General features: G+C 48.6%; 1 protein-coding gene across 1 annotated transcript in view; it reads right to left on the bottom strand.

Annotated features, from left to right (window-relative positions):
• Positions 1-2,074: 2,074 nt before the first annotated feature.
• LOC142302078 (E3 ubiquitin-protein ligase Rnf220-like) overlaps positions 2,075-22,983 on the bottom strand; it is a 56,839-nt gene continuing 35,930 nt past the window's right edge. Inside the window, exons 9-12 of the mRNA XM_075343157.1 lie at positions 5,762-5,846; positions 5,055-5,139; positions 3,450-3,524; positions 2,075-2,707 (exon numbers count right to left, since the gene is read on the bottom strand). Coding sequence (XP_075199272.1) covers positions 2,636-2,707; positions 3,450-3,524; positions 5,055-5,139; positions 5,762-5,846 — 317 coding nt within the window. The 3' untranslated portion in view covers positions 2,075-2,635. The remainder of the gene's footprint in view (positions 2,708-3,449; positions 3,525-5,054; positions 5,140-5,761; positions 5,847-22,983) is intronic.

The following is a 22,983-nucleotide window of genomic DNA, read 5'->3' as shown; positions in this document are numbered from 1 at the left end:
ACCTGCCTCCCGGCCGCTATGAGGAAGGAAGGAGGTGGGCGGGATGTTACGTCCCGCTCATCTCCGCCCCTCCTCTGCTATTGGGCGGCCGCTCAGTGACGTCGCTGTGACGCCGCACGGACCGCCCCCTTAGAAAGGAGGCGGTTCGCCGGTCACAGCAACGTCGCCGGGCAGGTAAGTATGTGTGACGGCTCTGGGCGATAATGTGCGGCACGGGCAGCGATTTGCCCGTGTCGCGCAACAGATGGGAGCGGGTACCCACACTAGCGATATCGGGACCGATATCGCAGTGTGTAATGTAGCCTTTAGGCGATAATCACTACCTATATGCCTTTAATGCAAAACTAATAAACTATCCCTTTTGTAGCAACTCTCCCTACACTAAATGCAACTAAGAGCAGTATTAATAGGGACTAGAATAGAATAGATGTAGGTCTGAAAAGGACTTTTGGGTATACATTGCAGCAACAAGGATTATAAGGCAATAGTTACAGTTTGTTTACCTTAGTTGTAAACTAATACACTATCCTTTCTCCAGCAGCTCTCCCTACACTGTTTCCGGGCTAGAGTGTGTCAAACGTTGCATCACTGGATCTTCTAAAGACCCGATGATGCAAGGTGGCCGGCCAATTGCAGTAATGATAGTACCCATCATGGCTACGGCCTTACAGTGATCGGCAGGGAAACCCCACATGTTTAGTGGCTGAAAACAGCCAAAAAACATTTGGGGCAGGGAGTTGAGCAATCGCAACGAGCGAGCCTGAGCACCCTGATGCTTGATCGAGTATCAAAGGCAAGCACGCTCGCTCATCACTAAATGATATATTGTGAGGTGTTCCAGTGGTATCTAATATTGATGGTGTTATCGATACTATTTATACTTGGCTGTTTATGAAGTTGCTAGGCTCGTTGCCACAAATAGTTAAGTGTTGGGACTAGCTCAACAGGAGAGGTCAACAGAATTGAAGGCCTAATAAATGAATGTAACAGACGTATGGTCAGTGGGCAGTAAACATCACATACAGTGGGTGTTTTGTGGCAACAGAGAAAAGGAGACAGAAGGCAAGATAGCGTGAACCTCAAGTGTGAACAAAGACACAGGATATGAACAGCGTTGTAAGTACAGACTGATCCGTGAACGGAATTGCCCCAGATGATGGAACCCAGAGGATGGAGCCTTAGCAATTAAGCCCTTTAAACCATCAAAGTACCTGGTGACTTTTGCAGGACTCTAGTGTCCAGGCCTATTGACCATCAAAGAACCGGGTTAACTTCAACTTTCATGTGACGTAGTCAACCAACTGAGCGATGACCCGCTAGATGTTCGGGCGGCAAAGCTTTACTCTGTTCATAATGGGATCGCTAAGGAGACCAGACGTGGGATTGCAGGTAGGGAAGGTGACCGTCACGGTGTGTGCAGGAATGCTGGACTGAGTTGTACTTTGACTCACCGGCCCAGTTAGATCCCACACAACCCAGAGGGAACTTGAATTGTGTCTAAATGTTGTGTAAAAATGTAATGTGTTGGAAGATAAGTGCCGCTATCTGGAGCGTGATGTTGTGATAGAGAATGAACCGTACAGTAAAGAGTTGTGGTTTACAGTTAACTGTTGGTTGTATCCTGGCCGGCCAACGTCAGCAGCAGTATGTGGCCTACAGGGGTTCCTAGCCCACACAGTGGAAGTCCACAGACCCCGCCAGGGTCAGCCATGTCATGTAGCACATCGGAGCATCAACAGTCAATCCTTCTCCTATGACTACCGCCTGGCGCCACTCTACAAGCGTCAGTTTTCTTGTTCCCATCAGTTTCATTAATGATCTACACGTATGGAAAAAGAAAATAAATGACAAATCTTCTATCCTTTGCAATGTTAAAGATGAATGACATTCTTTTGCCATCAGTGTGCTGCAAGGAAAGCAAGTTTCTAATGCATTTTGCTATAAAGTGAGATGTGATTGAGAAGGTTCCAAAAAAAAAAAACCAAGCAAAAAAAAACAAAACACAAAACCAAGGAACACCCAGCCTTCAAATGTGCAAGCTTTATTAACAATCAGAATAAAAACACATGGACAATCCGAATCATTCACCTACTTGCTGGATCAGTACTTAGTACATGTCAGTAAAGTATCTCTCTATACACCAGGACCAATAAGTAACCAAAAACAAGATCCTCATAGTTCAACATGGCAGCACCTATAGAGTGGACCAGCGCTCCAAGTCAATACAATGTGCCATGTTGAAGGGGACGTGGACATATGGGACACTTTTAGTTGCTTCAAAAATGGAGACAGATATACATAGGCGTTGCAAAGACTAGTAAAAATAATTGAAAATAAAAAAATTACATAATTTTTATTTCCACAGCTGAAATTAATGTAGCAGAGGAAAGTTGGGTTTTTTTTCGGCTGAAGTTCTCAGTTCAGAAATGACAAATCAATGATGCGGCTGTCAGGAATTGGGAGGTTTGGGGAATACACAATGTTTCCTTGATCCAGCATGGGTGTTATTGGGAATACTGGAGAGTCCAACCAACATGGAGACTGTAGATGAGGCGCATCAATGTGGATCAAGTCTAAATCCAGAGAGGTGGCCATGGTCCTTGGTCAGTTTCTTGATTTTGGAGACCTTTGTGGGTCACAGGTAAACTCGACGGAGGTCACTGGGGGATGTTATTGTGTTGCATTGAGGGCAAAGTTTCTTAGATCCCTGCGGAGAATAAGAAGAACAAGGTCGGCTCGCGATTTACAGAAAGGAGAATTCCATTTATGAGACCAAACTATGTCCACACGTCACCTCCCGCCTACAACGTACTGCAACAGAAAGTCATTACTCACGCCGGGGTATGGTATAATGCGGGCTTTACACGAGTCGACCGTTCGTTCGATTTCACGAGCGATTGTACCCGCCCCCGTCGTTTGTGCGTCACGAGCAAATCGCTGCCCGTGTCGCACAAAGTCGTTAAACCCCCGTCACACGTACTTACGCTGCTGTGCGACCTCGCTGTGGGCGGTGAACATCCTCTTCCTGAAGGGGGAGGGACGTTCGGCGTCACAGCGACGTCACACAGCCGCCGGCCAATAGAAGCGGAGTGGCGGAGATGAGCAGATCGTAAACATCCCGTCCACCTTCTTCCTTCCACATAGCCGGCGGGTGCCGCAGGACGCAGGTAAGATGTGTTCATCATTCCCGTGGTGTCACACGCAGCGACGTGTGCTGCAACGGGTACGATGAACAACCTGCACCAGGAAAAATAAACAATATTTTAAAATTAAACGACCAGTACACGACTCACGATTTGTGAGCAATACTGCGTCGCTCGGAGGTGTCACACGAGACGGCGTCGTGTACGATGCCGGATGTGCGTCACGAAAACCGTGACCCCGACGATGCATAGGACAATCGGTCGTCTCGTGTAGAGCCCGCATAAGGGTAAATCTGAGCTTCTTACCAGTGCCCTCAACCAGCAGCCCTCACAGTGAATGTGCCAGCACTGGATCGAAGCAACGGGTACGGTGTAGGCATCCTGCGGAAAATAATGAAAACGTCAAGAAACTGCACACACAAATTCTAGGGAGCAACGGCAAAACTGAGATGGCTGGAGAACGCCAGTCTAATTTTTAAGATTTGATCCCCTAATACATACACTGCACATGCAAAAATATTCATACCTCATGAAGATTTCCACATTTTTTTTTATTTTTCACCAAAAAACTGAAATGTCTCCCCAGTTTTGCACATCTAGAGGTGACATTTTCCCCTTCTTTGCACACTCGCTCTCGCTCAGTGAGATTGGATGGAGACATCTGTGATCAGCAATTTTCACGTCTTCTCACAGATTCTTATTGGCTTTGGGTCTGGATTGTGATTGGGCCGTTCACACATGTGTATATGCTCTTATTAGTGATGAGCGACCCCTACCACTCTATGGGAAACTAATTTGTTTTCAGAAGATTTTCTGAAAAAATGCTTGAGTTCTCCATTGACTCTCATTATACTCTGTACTTGAGCTGAGCCCGTCCAAGCGTCCAACTTCTCGTTACCAGTAGCGAGCACCCGAACTTGGTAATGCTCGCTCATCACTACCTCTAATCTAAAGCCTGCATTGTGGCTTTGAAGGATGTTTATTATAGTTGTGCTGCTAGGAGGTGAACCTGTGCCCCAGTCAAGTCTTTTGCAGCCTCCAACAGCTTTTCTTCAAGGATTGCCCTGTATTTACATCCATCAATCTACCCATCAACTCTGGACAACTTCCCTGTCTCTGCTAAAGAAAAGTCTTCCCATGGCAGGATGCTGCCTCCACCATGTGTGACGGTGGGGATGGTGTTTTCAGGGTAATGTGGAGTGTTCGTTTTCCACCACGCAAAGCGTTTTGCATTGAGCCCAAAAAGTTCTACTTTGGTCTCATCTGACTAAAGCACCTTCTTCTACATGCTCGCTGTGTCCCCTACATGGCTTTTTGCAAACTACAAAAAGACTTATGGTGAGACTTCAAAAAGGTCTTTCTTGCCACTTCTAAAAAGGCCAGATTTGTGAAGTATACGACTAGTTGTCCTATGGACAGATTCTCCGCCTAAAGCTATGGATCTCTACACCTCATCCAGTTGCCATGGGCCTCCTAGTTGCTTCATTAATTAGTTATCTCCTTCTTGAGATGTCAGTTTAGGTGGATGGTCAGGTCTTGGTAGGTTTGCAGTTGTGCTGTTATCCTTACATTTTTGGATGATTGACTGAACAGTGCTCTGTGAAATGTTCAGCACTTGCGCCATTTTCTTTTCTTTATTATAACCTAACCCTGCTTTATGTTTCTCCTCAACTTTATCTTTGACCTGTCTGGTGTGTTCCTTGGTTTACTTGATGCTGTTTGATCCCTAATGTTCTCAAAAAAACCTCTGAGGTCTTCACAGAACATCTGTAGATAAACTGAGATTAATTAGATTTCATAGATAGGGCCATATCAACTTAATATTAATCAGTTAACTGGTAAATGATTAATAACTGCTGCCCCAAGCCAATATCCAACATTTGTTGAAAATTGGGTCCATTGTGAACTTACCAAGCAAATGTGACAGGTGTGGGTATTTTTCAGTTTCTCAGTTAACTCCTGGATCTTTTCTCGAAGAGAATCCAAACTCTCCTTGCTGAAAGTGACAATATGGCCATTACGTGTGTACATATTATATAAGTATATATAGGTATGGCAAATTAGGTGCTCACAGTTATAGGCCAATGAACAAACATGATGGTCAACGATTTTACCCATATGAAAATAAAAAAAGGAAGTCACAAAGAGTCAAAATAGAAGTGCTATTATTTTACCAGTTAGATGCCATGGACCTACCCAAAACGTGTTGAGAATGCTGGGCTTTTAAAATTGGTGATATACCCAATTCTTGTCTGGCATGTGGGAGAAATCAGACTATGTATGGTCATCTTTGCACAATGGCCTCTAATTTTTGGAATGCCCTGTGCCAAAGGTGAAATATTTTCCAGGCAACAGACTTTGAATTGACCACTAAAGAACCAGAAGATGACCTTCATGTTCTAAGTTGTGCAAAGAGTTTATATGCTCGACAATGCAAAATTATTTTCTTCAAAGTTGGGTCAACTTTCCTCATGAATTACTATGTTCCCTATGCTTTCTGGGCTGGGTAGATCTTTTCACCTGTAACTTTCCCATGGTCAAGGCTCTGAATGATCCACTATTCTACATTGAGAAGATCCAACTGAACTCAAGTGGTGAAAAAAAAAAGAACAACTCACTTTAGACGGGAAGTAGCTGGGGTCTCCTCACCATCAGAGTCTTCACTGTGACTAGGAGAGCTAATCATTGGTGATACCCGACAACCTGTAAGACACACAAGAAAGAATCTGGTAAGTTTCATGGAAACCCTAATGGTTGCTTCACCTTGGACATAACTATAAGTTGTAGATTACTCCCAAAAATCTGGGCGAGAGGGGTGGTTTAGATGAAAGATTTGAAGACATGGTCATGTTGTCCAAGATGTTCTGTGCTCATGTGCAAGGTTTTTTTTCACAATACTGTTTGATTGGTGGAACATTTTGGATCATGAAGGTTGGCCTGGCTCACCAGTGGATCATAGGGTCCAGAAAGAAGTTCAAAGTTCTAGAAAGGAGACCGAAATCTTTTTTTTCCTCCAATAAATTTTTATTAAGTTTCCAAACAAACAACAAGTAAAACAAAAAGAAAACATTAGAGAATACAAGACCAATGACAACAGCACCCTGAAGGGCATGCCAGGCCAACAGTAGATGCAGATCAGGAGCACGAGGAAGGGGGAAGAAACAAGGGAGGGGGGGGAGGGATGTCGGAGAGGGAGGGACGATGGGGGGGAGGGGGTATTACTGTGACTACCATGAATTACACATTAATGAGTCATTATAAAAAAAAATCTTATTACGCCTATACTCTATGGATCTCTCTAGACCCACAGCCTGCAAACAGGTAACCCCTACTTCTTGAGAGGAAACCCCTACTTCTTGAGAGGTAACCCCTACTTCTTGGGAAGGGCCAGGAGGAGGCTGACCGTTTCTCCCATCTCTTTTGAATTTATGGAGCTGAGGAGAGAGAACTCGACCAAAGCTGTTTCATATTGAAAGTGGGTATTAATCCGAGCCGCCAACTCTTCCTTAGTAGTAATATCTGGCGACTTCCATTTGGCAGCAATACATTGTTTGGCAGATATTATAATGTGTGAGATGCATTGAGCAACCGGGGAAGGGAAATTTTCAACTCCGATGTGAAGAATCCCCAACTGAGGAGAGGGAGGTATCCTAGTCTCTCAAATGTCAGCTATAAGATCGAATACTTGATTCCAAAATTGGAGAATGCCTGGACACAGCCACCAGAGATGTGACCGGGTCCCCACCTCGCCACACCCCTTCCAACATAGGGGGGAGTAATTTGAGGCACATTTAGCCACCTGGACTGGGTATCTGTTCCAGCCCATATGGACTTATTTAACCTGCTCCATATGGTTAAGGCAGGTGGAGGACCGAGCCACCACCCGAGAGGCCGTATGCCAGAGATGAAGGGGCAGGGAGAGTTATAATTGCTTTTATCTAGTCATATAGGGCAATTTTCCCAATTTCTGAGGAGAGGTGAAGACGTTTTACATCAGTGACAAACCTTTACCAGATAGAGATTCCCTCTGGAGGAAATCTGACAAGAAATGGTCATTAACCTTCAAAGGGCTCAGGTTGAATTTGGATAAAAAATGTCTAATCTGCAAAAACTGGAAGAAGGAGTGTCGTGGCAGGTCTAATTTCTGAGCGACATCTGAGAAAGTCATGAGGACTCCTCTGCTATATAGATCCGAAACCTTGGACTGCCTCCGGCTTTCCCAAATCCTCAAGTCTACATCTGGTATGCAGGCCTCTATGGATCGAATGAGGAGACTCCAGACAAATTCTGCAATAAACTCCAAACTCCAGGCTTGCCAACTAACCTTAACAGCCTCAACAGTGCCTAGAAGGGAGTGGGGGACAGTCAGATCTTGCAGAAGAGCTCCCAGGAGCTTTCTTGTTTACCCTATCGGGTTCAGGCACCCTACAATTTGCAACCATATGGTCCGCTGTTTCCCTCCAGAGAGAACGAAATCTTGATGATGATAAACCTCAAGAACCTATATGAAGCTGAATCTAATGATTTCTAGATTGAAGGTTTGGAAGGTCCAGAGAGATTTATTTCATCGTAGAATGATGTAGGTATGCCATTGTTCTCGAGTACTTGAAGGACACTAGAGGAAGGAATTGAAGCTCCTAAATACTACCGTATCTATACTCTATTTTAACATGACGTATAACCTATAATAATTACGTATGACGTATAACCATATAATAATTAAAAATCCTTGACATAATTTGCCTCAATGAGCACCTTTAGATTTTCACTATTCTTGTGAACTCTGCTGATTTTGGACCCCTTTATTATCTCAAAATCTGAGTCAACTGGATGATCATCTGCTTATTTGGTGAACGAGTCATTTATCAGGGAGTTATTGAGGTCTGGTGCTTAGCGTAAATGAGTACACCCCAACAGGTCAGAAAACCTTTTCCGCATCAACATTTTCTTTGGGATCCCATACTACAAAGGACTGCTACAAAATATGGTCCATTGACTGCAAATTACAGTTATCATTATGCACACCCCAAAAAGTAAAATTTTCCTAACAAATTCATTGGGGTGTACTCATTTTTAAAATATGGTCCTGAATGAAAGTCGTAGAAGCAAAACTAAAAAGTTTAGGTTACAAAATTCTAATAACAAGGATTCAACCACAGGTAAGTCTAATTATCCATTCATTACACCAGTGTCCAAAAGACAGGTGACTATAGAAGGGCGTTATTTAGCATGAAATGGAAAGGTGTTTTCTTTGTTGTCAGCAATGGCACCATATGGAAAATAAATGTCACAAGACCAGAGAAAAAAAAATAATTTCTTTACATAAGAAAAGTAATGTCAGCAAAGGTTTACCAAGTCAGAAGGCCGGAGCTAAAGTGAAAAATGTAACCGAGATAGACCTTCAGTATCTAACAGACTTCAACACCAACTATGGACGTTACTACTTAAGCAGGACTGTCTTCTGATCAGAAGGGTTGAAGAAAATTTACATGTAAGTTCACTACAGCTATCTAAATTTATTATGGTATGGCCCTATCTTCTTTGTTTACAATAGCTATCTAAGGAAGTAGAAAGCCAAAACGGAGTGCCTCCAGTAAATGGGCTACACTGCAGAGGAAAGGCATGAATGGCTATTGTCTACGAAGAAAGCCTCTACTGAAGCCTACGAACAAAAATACCCACCTAAAATTTACTTTATTTGCTGAAAAATATGAAGACTCCTTGGCAGAAGGGGCTGGGTAACAGGTCAAGGAGTAGTACCCCACACAAAGAAAGGAAAGGAAGGCCATGTCTATTGTGAAGAATGAAAGTGAACGATTCTGGTTGGGTAAGCGAACGCTGGTGTTTTGTGTGTTACTGTCTATGGCACAGACTGCCAGTGGGGTGATGGACACCGGCCTGAAGAAAATCAGTAATTGTCATGCATCTCACCCGAAGTCACATCTGCACACAGTGTCTACTACTTAGCGAAGGAGTGTAGTGCCCAAGTGGCCCAGCGCCTACCTCCAATATCTCCAACTTTTTCATTCCAGGCCTAGAAGACTTAGTGGTATCCTTACAAATCATGAAAGTCATACAAAATACTAGATGAAGTAGTTTTTGATGTGGGGTGTACTCATTTTGGCATCAACTAATTTGAGTAAAAGTGAAAACTTTATAATGAAAGTTATATTACCCTTACTTTTATGTTATGGGTCCAGGGATAAGAGAACCTGAACTGTAAGGTTCGGGGTTCATACCGGACACCTTGTGTCCAGTGCTCAAATCTGAACAGGGACCTTTCCCAGTAGTCCATGAACGAGTTCATAATTTGAGGCAGGTGAGGTCAGTACAAGTAGAGGCGGTTTTAGATTTGATGACTTAGAGTGCCTCCAATTTCTTAACTGCACTTTCAGCAGGGGACTTGGTGGAAGACAGCAACCCATGGGCATCTGTCATACACCTCACTCCCTAGCAAATGAGGCAAGCAGTCTGAACCCCAAGTCATGCAGCCGTCTCTTATACTTTGTGATGACTTCGCTGGCTGGGGTTCCGTGGCAGAGCTTGAGTGCACTGATGCCCAACCACTTGTTCAGTTTGAGGATGTGCGTTTTTGATCAGCGGAGCACTGCAACATATCTCTGATGATGACGAAACACAGGTGCCGACTGCTGTGGCTTTCTGCAGACTGACAAGGAGGGCAGGGATGAGTAGGGGGTGGAAGATTATGTGGGGGATGATGAAGTCTTAGACATGCTCAGTTCTGAGGAAGACATGGCTGTCACGCTGCTCTGCAGAAAAGGGAGCAGGATGCAAAAGCAAAGTGGCCGGGCCTAGCCGGTATGTCAGCGGCTACTATCCACACCATTGAGGAAATGAGCACATCAAAGCCAGGTCTAAAAAAGAGCTCCCCGGCAAGGCATTTCTTCAAGCAAAGTGTTGACGACATGGTTTTCACTCTGTGCCATCAGAGCCTAAAGCGAGCCATAAAATTTTCTTAACCTGAGCACCACCTGCATGAAGAGGTATCTGAATGCAAAGCACGAGCTGCAGTGGAGTACACACCTGAAAATCTGAAGCTCTTCCTGCTTCCTTTTCTGCTGCGATCTAGGCCTTTTTTCCCCATCCTAAGAAACAGGGCCAGGAAGCTTCCAGCAAAGAGAGGGTCTGACAGGTCCACCAAAGCAAGCAGCATCACTGAGCATCTCCACACCATCCCTGGAAGCATTCAGCTCTCCATCTCCCAAATTCTGGAGAGAAACTGGAAATATCCCCCTACACCCCCTACGAGACTCGTCCTGAATGACAGCATTTCAAAATTCCTGGCCTTTGAAATTTTACTTTTCTAAGGGGGTGTACTCATTTATGCAGAGCGCCAACTTCATGAAGCATTGTTTTATCTCCTGTTAAAATGTTCAAGGCTCATGACTGAATATACTGTATGTCACAATGACCTGCTAGGGTATACATAAGTCATTGGGCCCCTAGAGTAGATCCAAGGCGTTGATCCAGGGAACTAGTCTGATTGCCGTATGTGGAGTCGGGAAGGAATTTTTTCCCTAATATAGAGCTTTCTATCTGCCCCATGGGGTTTTTGCCTTTCTTTCGGTCAACGTTAGGCTATGGGTTGAACTCAATGGACTCCTTTAACTAAAAAAAAAACCTATGAAACAATGCACAGAATATCACAGTAAATGCTATGACCTCTCTTCAGGACATGAGTCTTTACTCTGGGGAACTTTCCTTACCACAGATACTATGGTCAGTTTCACACTAAATCAATTTGTCTATTACGACATTTTTTTTAGGTTTAGGGAAGAGCGCAAACAACACTTATGCAATCAGGATAAACCGACGTCTTATGGTGCCCTGGATTAATTTGAACCAATTACTTCTGTTTTTTTTTTTAAAGCAGAAGCAAAACCTTTTGCCCCAGTCAAGTGATAAACCAGTGTTACTCTGGTAAAATCATGAATCATGGGCCTTTTGGGGGAGATCAAGTGTAGTGATGGGTGATCCCTCCGACGTTCGGGATCGGGGGCCTCGCCCGAACAGTTTGTAAAGATCGAGATCGGGATCGAGATAACGCGAACTTGCATCCGAACACCGAACTCGGGCTTTACAGTTATGGGATGGGGCGGGGGGAGGGGGGAGTTGCAAAATAAAGAATATAATGAATAATAAACATTGTTGTCATTATACTTACAGGTCCTGCGGCGCGTCCTGCAGACTGTCTCCTGGCCGCTTCTGCTTCCACATCCGATCACTGTCTAAAGGACCTTCCATGACATCATAACCATGTGACCAGTATGGTGTGAATGTTGTACAGACAGTGGCATACAGACTGGTCACATGACTATGATGTCATCGAAGGTCCTGTTAACTCAACTTTAACTGTCACTGCGCGAGTGTCTCATCGGCATCACCTGGTACGGCCGCACACTCTCCTGACAGGAGCGGTTGGCTGCATGTATTTCCATGCAGATGAGGCGCTTCTGTCTAGAGTGTGTCAGGCCGTACTGGCTGATACCGATGCAAGACGCAAGTGGAATCATAGCCTCACTGTCCACCTGCTTCTTGCTCTGTAAAGAGCGATGAAGTAGAGCAGACATGGCTCTCCCTGCTTCTCTCTCTGTAGAGACGCTTGTCTTTACAGAGTGATGAAGCAGAGCTGACATGGCTCTCCATGTGGACTACGTCGGACTAAGGATTTTTGTTATAATAAAGACGGAGTCTCTAAATTTTTTTTTGTTTTATTTCTAATGAAAATTTTTTCCTCTGTGTTCTGTTTTTATAATACTGTTTACTAGAAATTAATGGTGGCCATGTCTAATTTGGCATGACACCATGAATTTCGGGCTTAGTACCAGCTGAAAATACAAAGCTAGTATTAACCCCTTTATTACCCAGTGTGCCACCGCCATCAGGGCCGCTAGACGAGCTGGGTAAAGCGCCTGGAAAGGGAAACTGTGTGTATATATATACATATATATATATATATATATATATATATATATATATATAAATTATATATATATATACACACACACACACACACAGTATATATTTATATACAGTATATATATATTTATATATATATATATACACACACACGCAAGCAAAAAAAATTGTATTTATTTTCTGAAAATAGTAGTTTATAGAATAAAACAACAATTTACAGTCTACATACAAATATACCTATAAAGAAAAAAAATCAGAAAAACTGAAAATTTTGCAGTGGTCTGTATATGTACACAATATATAGTTTTATAAAAAGAAATCATTAAAAAAATAATGTAGCGCTCCGCTAGCAATCAAAATACAGGAAGCCTATTAATTTATTTTAAATAATTTAAAAAAAAAATTTAAAAATAAAATGTGTGGGCTCCCGCCGCATTTTGATCGCCAGTCAGGTAAAACTAGGCAGCTGGGGGCTGGGATTCTCAGCGTGGTAAGTGTTATGATCCAGAACCATGGAAGATCACAATAGATTATTGGCAAAAAAGGTGACAAGAGCATTGGCAACTAATCTGGCCGCCATCCCTTTACTAACCATCAACACTAGAAGTAGCTGAGGGGTGAACTAACATCCTGTGCACCGCGAACCCAGTCGGAGAACTAACTATCCTAAAGGAAGGAAAGATGAATAACTCTCTGCCTCAGAAATAGACCGCAAAAGGTATAGCAAGCCCCCCACATTCAAAGACTGCGGTGATGTAGGAAAACACAATACACAGATGGATGATAGGATTAGCAAAGGTGAGGCGCCATTGACTAAATAGGAAAGGATAGGAAAGAGACTGATGGTGGCCAGAGAAAAATCCTACAAAAATCCAAATACCTGATAGTACAAAAAGTCTTCAGATCGCACGATCTGAACACCGTCCTATATCAGGCACTCTTGTCAAACCAATGAACAGAAAGCAGGAACAATTACAAATTCAAGAAGCAACAAACACATGGACTATAGGAGCAATATTCCAAACATAGCTGCAGGGAGCTATCCAGCTAAGCAACAGAGAGGGAAGATTCCTGTATGCAAATGGACTGACAATAACCACAGTAAATGACAAACCCAGATAAGAACAAAAAGAAAAAAACAACATAAGAAAGAAGAAGCACTTATCTGGGGTAGATGTGGTCTTGGGCAAGGTGAGAAGGCTGGTAAACCAAAGAACAAATGACAATCGACTCAGACAGTTAGGAGACCAAGGTTTAAATAGGCAGAGAGTTAGCAATGGAAACGCCCATTGCTCCAGCACACCTGGTCTCTGTCCAAACCATTCCTGGCCACAAGAGGGAGCCTCACAGCAGCGAAAGCATAACTGACATTCACAACAGGTAAGGCCCAAACGTTCAGGGCCCCCACACTAAAAATCACAGCCCGCAGCCGCTTCTGGAAATGGCGCATTGTTTCTTAGTGCCATTTCAAGACGCTTTACCCGACTTGTCCAGCGGCCCTGATGGCGGTGGCATAAAAAGAAAAAAAAACACAACACAGAAATATTTTTTTATTAGAAATGTACCGCCCCGGGGCTCGGCCGGCTGCCAAGCTGCTCGGGTCCGTGCTCGTCGGTGGATGGCTCGAGCTCCTCCTGGACCCGGGGGTCATGTCGCTTTGTAAGGGAGTTGGCGATACGTGTAGGGATTTCGGTGGGGAAGGTTCATGGCTGAGGCCGTGGAGTTTAAAGGTGTAAGTTCGTGACGCCACCCACGGGTTGTGGTGAATGTGGACACAACCACTGCTGTTAACTAGGCTCCCGGGGACGGTGTTTTGCAGCCTGGCATTGACCCCTCCGTGGGCAGGGGGTGATGGTCCCGGGGCCCGGTAGTTGTGAGGTGCGGGCAAGATGGTGTGGTGCGGTGCACAGCCCGAGGGCACTGTTGTACTCACTATGACAGATACACCGGAGTCTCTGGTAAACCAAAAAGGATGGCGGTCGGTGCCCACAGCCAGCTGCGCTTTGCCCCTTTCTCAGGTTGGTGGTTCCTGCCTTTCTCCTGCACCTCTGTGGTAGAACTTGACTGCCTATGCTTCAGCAACGGTAGTCCGCTCCCCGGCTTGATGTGTATCGGGGAACCCGTTTGCCCACAGACGCTGGCCCGTGGGATCTCTCTGCCTGTGCGGTGGCTTTCTATCCCCCTCGGTGGGCTGTTGCCGTCTTTCGGGTCTTGGGACGGGAAAGGACCTAAGGTCCAGACCTCAATCAGTGAATTCGACGTGGTCCAGTGGCTTCTGGACCTCGTTCTGGGTCTGAGTACCCCTCCTGGTGCTCCGGTTTCCAGTTGGTTCCCCGGTTCGGTACCGGCAGGCCACTACCCTGTCCTGGTCCCTTACGGTTCCACCAGCCGTCTTCCCAGCTCCTGCAGGCGGCAACTACAGTCTGCCTCCTTGCCATGGTACCAGGGCTACGACCCCGGCACCGGTCAGTGTTGTCGCTGCAGACCTGACGCCACAGGCCTGCTGCACTTGAACTCCACTCCATTTCACTGACTCAACTAACTGCACTGTCTGACTGTGTCCTGTCCCAGGCCCTCTAGACTCCTCGGTGGGCATGGCCAACCACCTGGCTCCGCCACCCCTGCTGTGACCATTGAACACTGGAGAGAGGTGACAAGGGTTTGTAGGTTGGCTGCTGTCGCCTTATTAGGGGCTGGTTTTTGTGCAGGGGGTCTACCTGTGACTACCTGGCTAATCCAGGGCGTCACAGAAATAATACAAAAACAATTTAGAGACTCCATCTTTATTATAAAACAATCCTTAAGACTGCTTTACACAGGTCGATCTATCTTGCGATAGCACGAGCGATCGTACCCGCCCCCGTCGTTTTTGAGTCACAGGCAAATCGCTGCCCGTGGCGCACAAACTCGTTTAACCCCCGTCACACGCACTTACCTTCCGGACGACCTCGCTGTGGGCGACGAACGTCCACTCTCTGAAGTGGGAGGGACGTTCGGCGTCACAGCGACGTCACACGGCAGCTGGCCAATAGAATCGGAGAGGCGGAGATGAACGGGATGTAAACATCCCGCCCACCTCCTTCCTTCCATGAGCCGGCGGGTGCCGTGGGTTGCAGGTACGCTGTGTTCTTCGTTCCCGTGGTGTCACAAGGAGTAACGTGTGATGCCACGGAAACGATGAACAACCTGCACTCATGAAAATAAACTATATTATGAAAGTTAACGACGAGTACACGACACACGACTTGTGAGCGATACTGCGGCGCTCGGAGGTGTCACACGAGACGACGTCATGCGCTATGCCGGATGTGCGTCACGATAACCGTGACCCCGACGATATATCGCACAATATACCGTCTCGTGTAAAGCTCGCTTTAGTCCGACGTAGTCCACAGGAAGAGCAATGTCAATGGTGCATCATCACTCTGTACAGACAGCATCTATACAGAGTGAAAAGCAGGCTGATACTGAGGCCGCAGCTCCACTTACGTATGACTCGTGCAGTCTCACACCGGCATCACCCAGCATGGACTGACACTCACCGGACAAGAGCGCCTCAGCTGCACGGAAATACATGCAGCCGACCGCTCCTGTCAGGACAGTGTGCGGCTGTACCGGGTGATGCGATGCGAGACTCGCACATTGACAATCAAAGTTTTTAATCGAGTCCATAAGCTATGGACTTGGGTGAACCCTGAAATCACAGCGAACATGGCCGAAAACAGCCAAAGATTGTCGAGTGACGAGCAGTGTATAACCCCCGGAAGTTAACAGGACCTGTCATGATGTCATAGCCATGTGACCAGTCTAACCCAACGTCTGTATGTACAACATTCACACCAGACTGGTCACATGGCTATTACATCATGGCAGGTCCTGTAAGTCAGTGGTGGTTACCGGCGGCACAGCAATGATCGGACACAGAAGCAGAAGCGGCCGAGAGACAGTCTTCAGGATTTGTCGTGGGACCTGTAAGTACAATCATAATATTTTTTAATAATGTGCTTTTTTGTTTTTACAGCCTCTGGATCTGAACTGGACTTGAACTGTAACACGAGCTTCTCAGGAAAGCTTGAGTTCGGGATCATTCGCACGTACACTATGTGTACAGTACAAACCCCAAACTTTACAGTTCGCGATCGCCCATCACTAATCAATGTGCAGGTAGTAGGTTCCTATCTGAGAAATCCTTTTATTTATGACCTTTTGCACACAAAGGCAGCAGATGTGGTAGATCTTAGGCCCTCATGTATGAAAGGTTACACATCGCTGTGGGTGACACCGCAGGAACGACGAACATCTCCTTACCTGCGTCTACCGGTAATGAGGAAGGAAGGAGGTGGGTGGCATGTTCCGGACGCTCATCTTCACCCCTCCTCTGCTATTGGGCGGCTGCCGTGTGACGTCGCTGTGATGCCGCTTGAACCGCCCCCTTAGAAAGGAAGTGGTTCGCCGGCCAGAGCGACGTCACAGGGAAGGTAAGTCCGTGTGAGGGGTGTTAGTGATGTTGTGCGCCACGGACAGCGATTTGCCCGTGACGCACAACCCACGGGGGAGGGTACACTCGCTAGCGATATCGGTACCGATATCGCAGCGTGTAAAGCACCCTTTAGTCTCGGTATCTCTCACGCTAGGTAAGGTGGAAATACCAAGCGAAAAACCCAAAAAGGGAGGACCGGGAATAGAGAAACCTTGTGACTCCTGATAAAATATTCAGCAGGCCTCCCTAGCTGGGTTCCGCACATATATGCCAAGTAGGATACCTCACCCTGGCTGACCCTGACCTAAGCCCCTAGGTAATGAACGGGCAGGATGAGCACTAGGCAACCCAACTAAGTACTAAAGAACACAAACAAACAGGGGAAAGCAAACAACTTATCTCCAAGATGACTGTAGGAGAGCAACAGTAAAGCTGGGTTTACACACTGCAACATCGCAAAGGACATCGCTGTAACGTCACCGGTTTTGTGACGTTATAGCGACCTCCCCAAGTCTCTGTTGAGTCGTTGGTGAGCTGTCAAACAGGCAGACCTGGCCAACGACGCAACAGCGATCCGGACCTGCAGAGCGACCTAGCTGGTTGTTGGGGATGTTGTAAAGCTGCTATTTGAAAGGGAAGTCGCTGTAAAGTCCCCTTTACACACTGAAACTTTCTAGCTGCACAGCGGGAAACAAAGGACCTAGGAATGGTCCTGAACGATTTGTAGCGATCACAACTTCACAGCAGGGGCCAGGTCGCTGATAGGTTTCACACACTGCAATGTCGCTGGGGAGGTCGCTGTAACGTCACAAAACCGGTGACGTTACAGCGATGTCGTTTGCGATGTTGCAGTGTGTAAACCCAGCTTAACATAAGTTTCTCCAGATGATTACAAGCTGACTGCTTGCAATCAGGACTATATAGAAACATAACTCTCCAGCAATTACCAAGAGGAAATGCAGTTATATAAAGACAAAGAGGGTGATTGATGATGATTATGTCGCGGGTGGGGGGTGCGCTGCTCGACCGCGCCTGCGGCTCGGGTCCGGCTGCTGCGGCTGCTCGGTTGCTCGAGCGGTGGGCCGGATCCCGGGGACTCGAGCGGCGCTCCTCGCCCGTGAGAGAAAGGGGTTGGTTTGGTTTGGGGATTGAGTTCGTGACGCCACCCACGGGTCGTGGTGAGGTTGGGGCACCACCGCTGTTGGTGACGGGGATCCCGGGAGCGTTGTTAGGGAGCAGCTGGGATGTTTTCCCCCTCCGTGGGTAGGGGTTGGTGGTCCAGGGGCCCGGTGAGGGGTGAAGGGAGGTATGCAGGGCAGGTGAGGTGCAGGGTCGCGGGGGCAGCGCAGTGCCGGACGGCACGGTGGTACTCACTCAGCCAGGAATGAACACAGAGTCTCCGGTAAAACAAACGGCTGGATGGACGGGTCCAGCAGCCGGCTGCCTTGGCTACTCCCGGTCGGTTGGTGATGGCTGCCTTTCCCTGCACCTTCTGTGTGTTTTCGATCCCGATGGCTTCCCACCGGTGACCCGCTCCCCAGCCTTATCTCCCTCACGGTTTGGACGGTTGCCTTCACTCGGGTCTTTGGTGCTTGGAAACCCCGGGGGTTCCCTTCGCTAACGGATTTGACCAGTTTAACGGCGACTCCCAGCCTGGTCGGGGTCCGCAGGCCCTGCCGGTTTCGTGCTGGCTTCTCTTCACTCCCCGGTTCGGTACCGGTGGGCCACCGCCCAACCCCGGCCCTACGGTTCCGCGTCGATAGGCCTCTCCTGCAGACGGCCACCACCGTCTGCCAACCTTGCTGTATGTGCCCGGGCCACGTACCCGGACACGGTCAGTCTCTCCTCAACTACCACTTCCCTCAACTGTCAAACTGTTTGTTACGAACCGGCGCCGCCATAGCCGCAAGCAGCCTGCTGCGGTTCCTGTTGCGCCCAGGCACTGGCTGCCGTTCTTGGCCGTGCCTCGGGTCGTCCAGTTGGCTGTTCCTTCCACCACGTCTAAGTGTGGAGAGGCGGCTAGTGCGCATGCGTGCGCCGATTTACCCCAGCCAGAGTTGAAGCCGGGTGTTTTGCCTAGTGAGCATGCTCAGCCTGATTGTGTTATGTCTGAGACTAAGTCCTCAGTTCAGGCTACTGAGCATGCTCCCACAATTAACCCTAACAGCCTCTTTGCACAGGTACTTGGACTTCGTGCTGTGTCTAAGTGCTGGGATGTGCCTACTGAGCATGCTCAAACTGATAGTCTGCTTTCTGAGCCTGTTGCTCAGGCTACTGGGCATGCTCAGGCACTTAGTGCACCAGAGGCTAGGTCCGGTAAGGACCTCACTGAGCATGTCCGTGAGGTGGCAGGCCCTAATAGGGCAGAGGGTGTCAGGTGTCCTGATGACGTGGCAACTCCGGACTGGCTCGCAGAGGCCCGCCCCTATGATCTGGCACCTCAGTATTGGTCGTCAGATGATGACTGGTGAAGTGTTTGGGGCGTGGCTGCCATGAGGTCATCAATGACGTGGCGGTTCCGGATAGGTCGCATGTGACGTCACTGATGACATGGCACTCTGCTATTGGACCTTGGTGGTTCCACCCTGGGTTTGGGGCGGACCCAGGTTATAAAAGGGGCTGGAGACAACATGGAGGGGCGCAGTCTTCACTTTTGCTCAGTCAGAGCACACCTCCATGTTAGAGCCTCATTGCGGCATAAGCCTATGTTGGGAAGCGGTAGGTAGGGTTAGGCGAACGGTGCCTGTCACGCCAAGATTCGTGGCTCGGCACATCAGGGTCAGGCGCCGTGCTTCCCTCCTACCGTTACAGTCTCGCTATAGCAGCCCAGTGGCGTTAACTGGGCTGCGGCTGCTGTGCTTCCTGTCCGATTGTGCCTCCTACGCACACGGACAACGCACCTGCTGCGCCACCTGTCCGATTGTGCCCCCTACGCACACGGACAACGCACCTGCTGCGCCACCTGTCCGGTTGTGCCCCCTACGCGCACGGACAGCGTACCCCAGGACCCCTGTGGAGTTAACAGGGTGTTCCTTATCCTCCTCGGCTTCCCGGTCAACGCTACTGGTGTACCCATCTGGCCTGACGTGTCCTACACACACGTGGCCAGTCGAGAGGTGGCCAGAAACGCTAATCGGAGGACCGCTCGGCCTGACGTGTCCTACACACGTGGCCGACAGGGCGCTTTCGTGGCGGTCTTCCGGTCAACGCTACCTGGTTACCACCTGGCCTGACGTGTTTCCTGCACACGTGGTTGGTGTAGCGCTAGGTGCACCAAAACGCTAATCGGGTTGTCGTCCGGTCTGACGTGTCCCAACACACGTGACCGGTTCCCAGAGTTCCTGGGTTATCTCAGAGCCATCCAGCTCTATAGTCTCCGCCTAACCCTCAGGTGCCAGCAGCTCCATTGTCATCTGGAGCACGGTGGGCCCCGACTGGCGGTTAGGATATATACCCCCTGGTCCTAATCTGCCGGTCCCCCCGTAACAGTAAGACTGCGCCAGGGTCTGGCTGGCATGGCGGAGATGGAGCAGCTACGTCAGTTCATGCTGCAGCTTGATGCCAGAGTGAGGTCTCTGGAGAAGTCTGCTCTTGCTGCTGATATGGATGATGTGGTGGCTCAAGCGGCTGCAATGGTGTCAGTCACCAAGCCTACTCCAACCCTCCCTCACCTCTCGCTGCCCAACAAGTTTACGGGGAACAGCAAGGCATGTAGGGGATTCGTGAACCAGTGCTCAGTCCATCTAGAGCTGTTGGCTGCACGGTTTCCTACAGAGAGGTCGAAGGTGGGGTTTATCATCTCCTTGCTCTCTGATAGAGCACTGGAGTGGGCTACACCATTGTGGGAGAGGAATGACCCCGTAGTACAGGACTCTAAGGAGTTTTTGGAGTCCTTGCGACAAGTGTTCCTGGGGCCTCAGGTCACTCACGACTCGGCCCTACAGCTACTGACTTTGGAGCAGGGGCGTACCTCCTCAAGTCAATATGCTGTGAGTTTCCGGACACTTGCTGCAGAACTGGGGTGGTCAGAGAGGACTCTCATTCCACTGTTCTGGAGGGGATTAGCCTCGCACGTGAAGGACGCATTAGTGTCGCGTGAGGTACCAACTACCCTTGAGGGCCTCATGACCCTGGCTACCCGCATTGACCTGCGGACCTCCGAACGTCAGCTGGAGCGCAGGTCAGAGGGTCGTTCAGCCACTGTAGTGGTCTCTCCTACTGCACCTCCCTTAGAGGACATCTCTGTCCCTATGGACATCTCTAGGGTTGGTGTTGCTAGGTCTTCGAGTCGCAAGGGCATTTCCTGTTTCGCTTGTGGGCAGTATGGTCATTATGCCAACCATTGCCCAAAGCGTCAGGATAAGCGACCACGATTGGTGACCATAGCTGGAAGTAGACTGGACTCTGCGTCATCCATTAGGGTGACGTTTCCCGCGTCAATTTCCTTTAAGGCGTCAACATGGTCCACAAGGGCAAGTGTGGACACAGGTGCTGGGGATAGTTTCATCTCCTCCTCTTTTGCCCGGCGGCATGCCATCCCGCTGGTGCAAATGCCAAGGCCAGTGAGAGTCCGTGTGGTGGATGGGTCCTTGTTGCCCAAGGTAATTCACCAGCGGACAGTGCCCATTACCCTTGCCATGTCATCTGGGCATAGGGAGACCATTTCATTTCTGGTTCTCCCTAAGGGTGCAGATGATATTCTGCTGGGTATTCCTTGGTTGAAGCGGCATTCCCCACATATCGACTGGTCGTCTGGGGTGATTACGCGGTGGAGCGAGTCTTGTAGCTCCAACTGCATGTCTCCATCTTCCGCCCGTCGCTCAGTGGTATGTGTGGCGACTATAGACCATTCGAGTGGGAGGGCCGCTAGAGGGGGGGGTACTGTTACGAACCGGCGCCGCCATAGCCGCAAGCAGCCTGCTGCGGTTCCTGTTGCGCCCAGGCACTGGCTGCCGTTCTTGGCCGTGCCTCGGGTCGTCCAGTTGGCTGTTCCTTCCACCACGTCTAAGTGTGGAGAGGCGGCTAGTGCGCATGCGTGCGCCGATTTACCCCAGCCAGAGTTGAAGCCGGGTGTTTTGCCTAGTGAGCATGCTCAGCCTGATTGTGTTATGTCTGAGACTAAGTCCTCAGTTCAGGCTACTGAGCATGCTCCCACAATTAACCCTAACAGCCTCTTTGCACAGGTACTTGGACTTCGTGCTGTGTCTAAGTTCTGGGATGTGCCTACTGAGCATGCTCAAACTGATAGTCTGCTTTCTGAGCCTGTTGCTCAGGCTACTGGGCATGCTCAGGCACTTAGTGCACCAGAGGCTAGGTCCGGTAAGGACCTCACTGAGCATGTCCGTGAGGTGGCAGGCCCTAATAGGGCAGATGGTGTCAGGTGTCCTGATGACGTGGCAACTCCGGACTGGCTCGCAGAGGCCCGCCCCTATGATCTGGCACCTCAGTATTGGTCGTCAGACGATGACTGGTGAAGTGTTTGGGGCGTGGCTGCCATGAGGTCATCAATGACGTGGCGGTTCCGGATAGGTCGCATGTGACGTCACTGATGACATGGCACTCTGCTATTGGACCTTGGTGGTTCCACCCTGGGTTTGGGGCGGACCCAGGTTATAAAAGGGGCTGGAGACAACATGGAGGGGCGCAGTCTTCACTTTTGCTCAGTCAGAGTGTGAAGCCCCACAAGTGCAGTGTCGGTGCATTACCTTCAGGGACTCCACGTGGATGAAACCGTCTGGTCACAGGTAGGAGATCTTCTATTTAGGATTGTCGTGACGCCACTCTCAGAATTGCGGTCAGTGGGGACCGCCACTGCAGATTAAGGGAGGCCTGGGGCTGATGGTGGGTGCAGTCAGTTGTAGTAGCCTCCTGAGAGTGAGGCAGGCCCCAGGACCCTGTGTACATGTGTAGAACCACAAGGCGCAGAATAACTCAACACAAGCAGAATGTCTTTCAGGGGTTTTACTCACTGTTGATGGCAGGGTGAGTAACCCGGGCATAGCTGGGATGAACCAGGCTGGAACCAGGTATCCTTCAGGCTGACTGATGAGGGTGGCTACCGACTCGCCTTCCTTAGCCCTTCTGTGGTTTGTGGTAACCCCGACTTTTAGTCCCTATGGGGGTCACCCAGGGAAGTAACTGCTCCCCTCTTTTGTTTGCCGTTTGCTTGTCGCCTGGACCAGATCACTCCAGCTGCTTGCCTCCTGTGAACTATGGGCCCTAACTGTGGCTACGTGGCTGCGGCTTTTGTGGTGTTGTGGCGTGGGCTTTAAGGGCCCCACACCGGCAGGTTTAGCAAGGAAAGGTGGATCTATCCTCCGCTCCGGGATCTGCCGCCCATTTGGGCCTGGTACTCCCTGACAGTCTCCTTACTTTCCACTACACTGCTCTCTCTCCAGCTGTGTGTGGTGTTCGGGCAGC

The sequence above is a fragment of the Anomaloglossus baeobatrachus genome, chromosome 4 (genome assembly GCF_048569485.1).
Source record: "Anomaloglossus baeobatrachus isolate aAnoBae1 chromosome 4, aAnoBae1.hap1, whole genome shotgun sequence".
NCBI classification, from domain to species: Eukaryota; Metazoa; Chordata; class Amphibia; order Anura; family Aromobatidae; genus Anomaloglossus; species Anomaloglossus baeobatrachus.
Note: the sequence above shows the minus strand (reverse complement) of the source record. Positions and strands in the feature narration are given on the sequence as shown.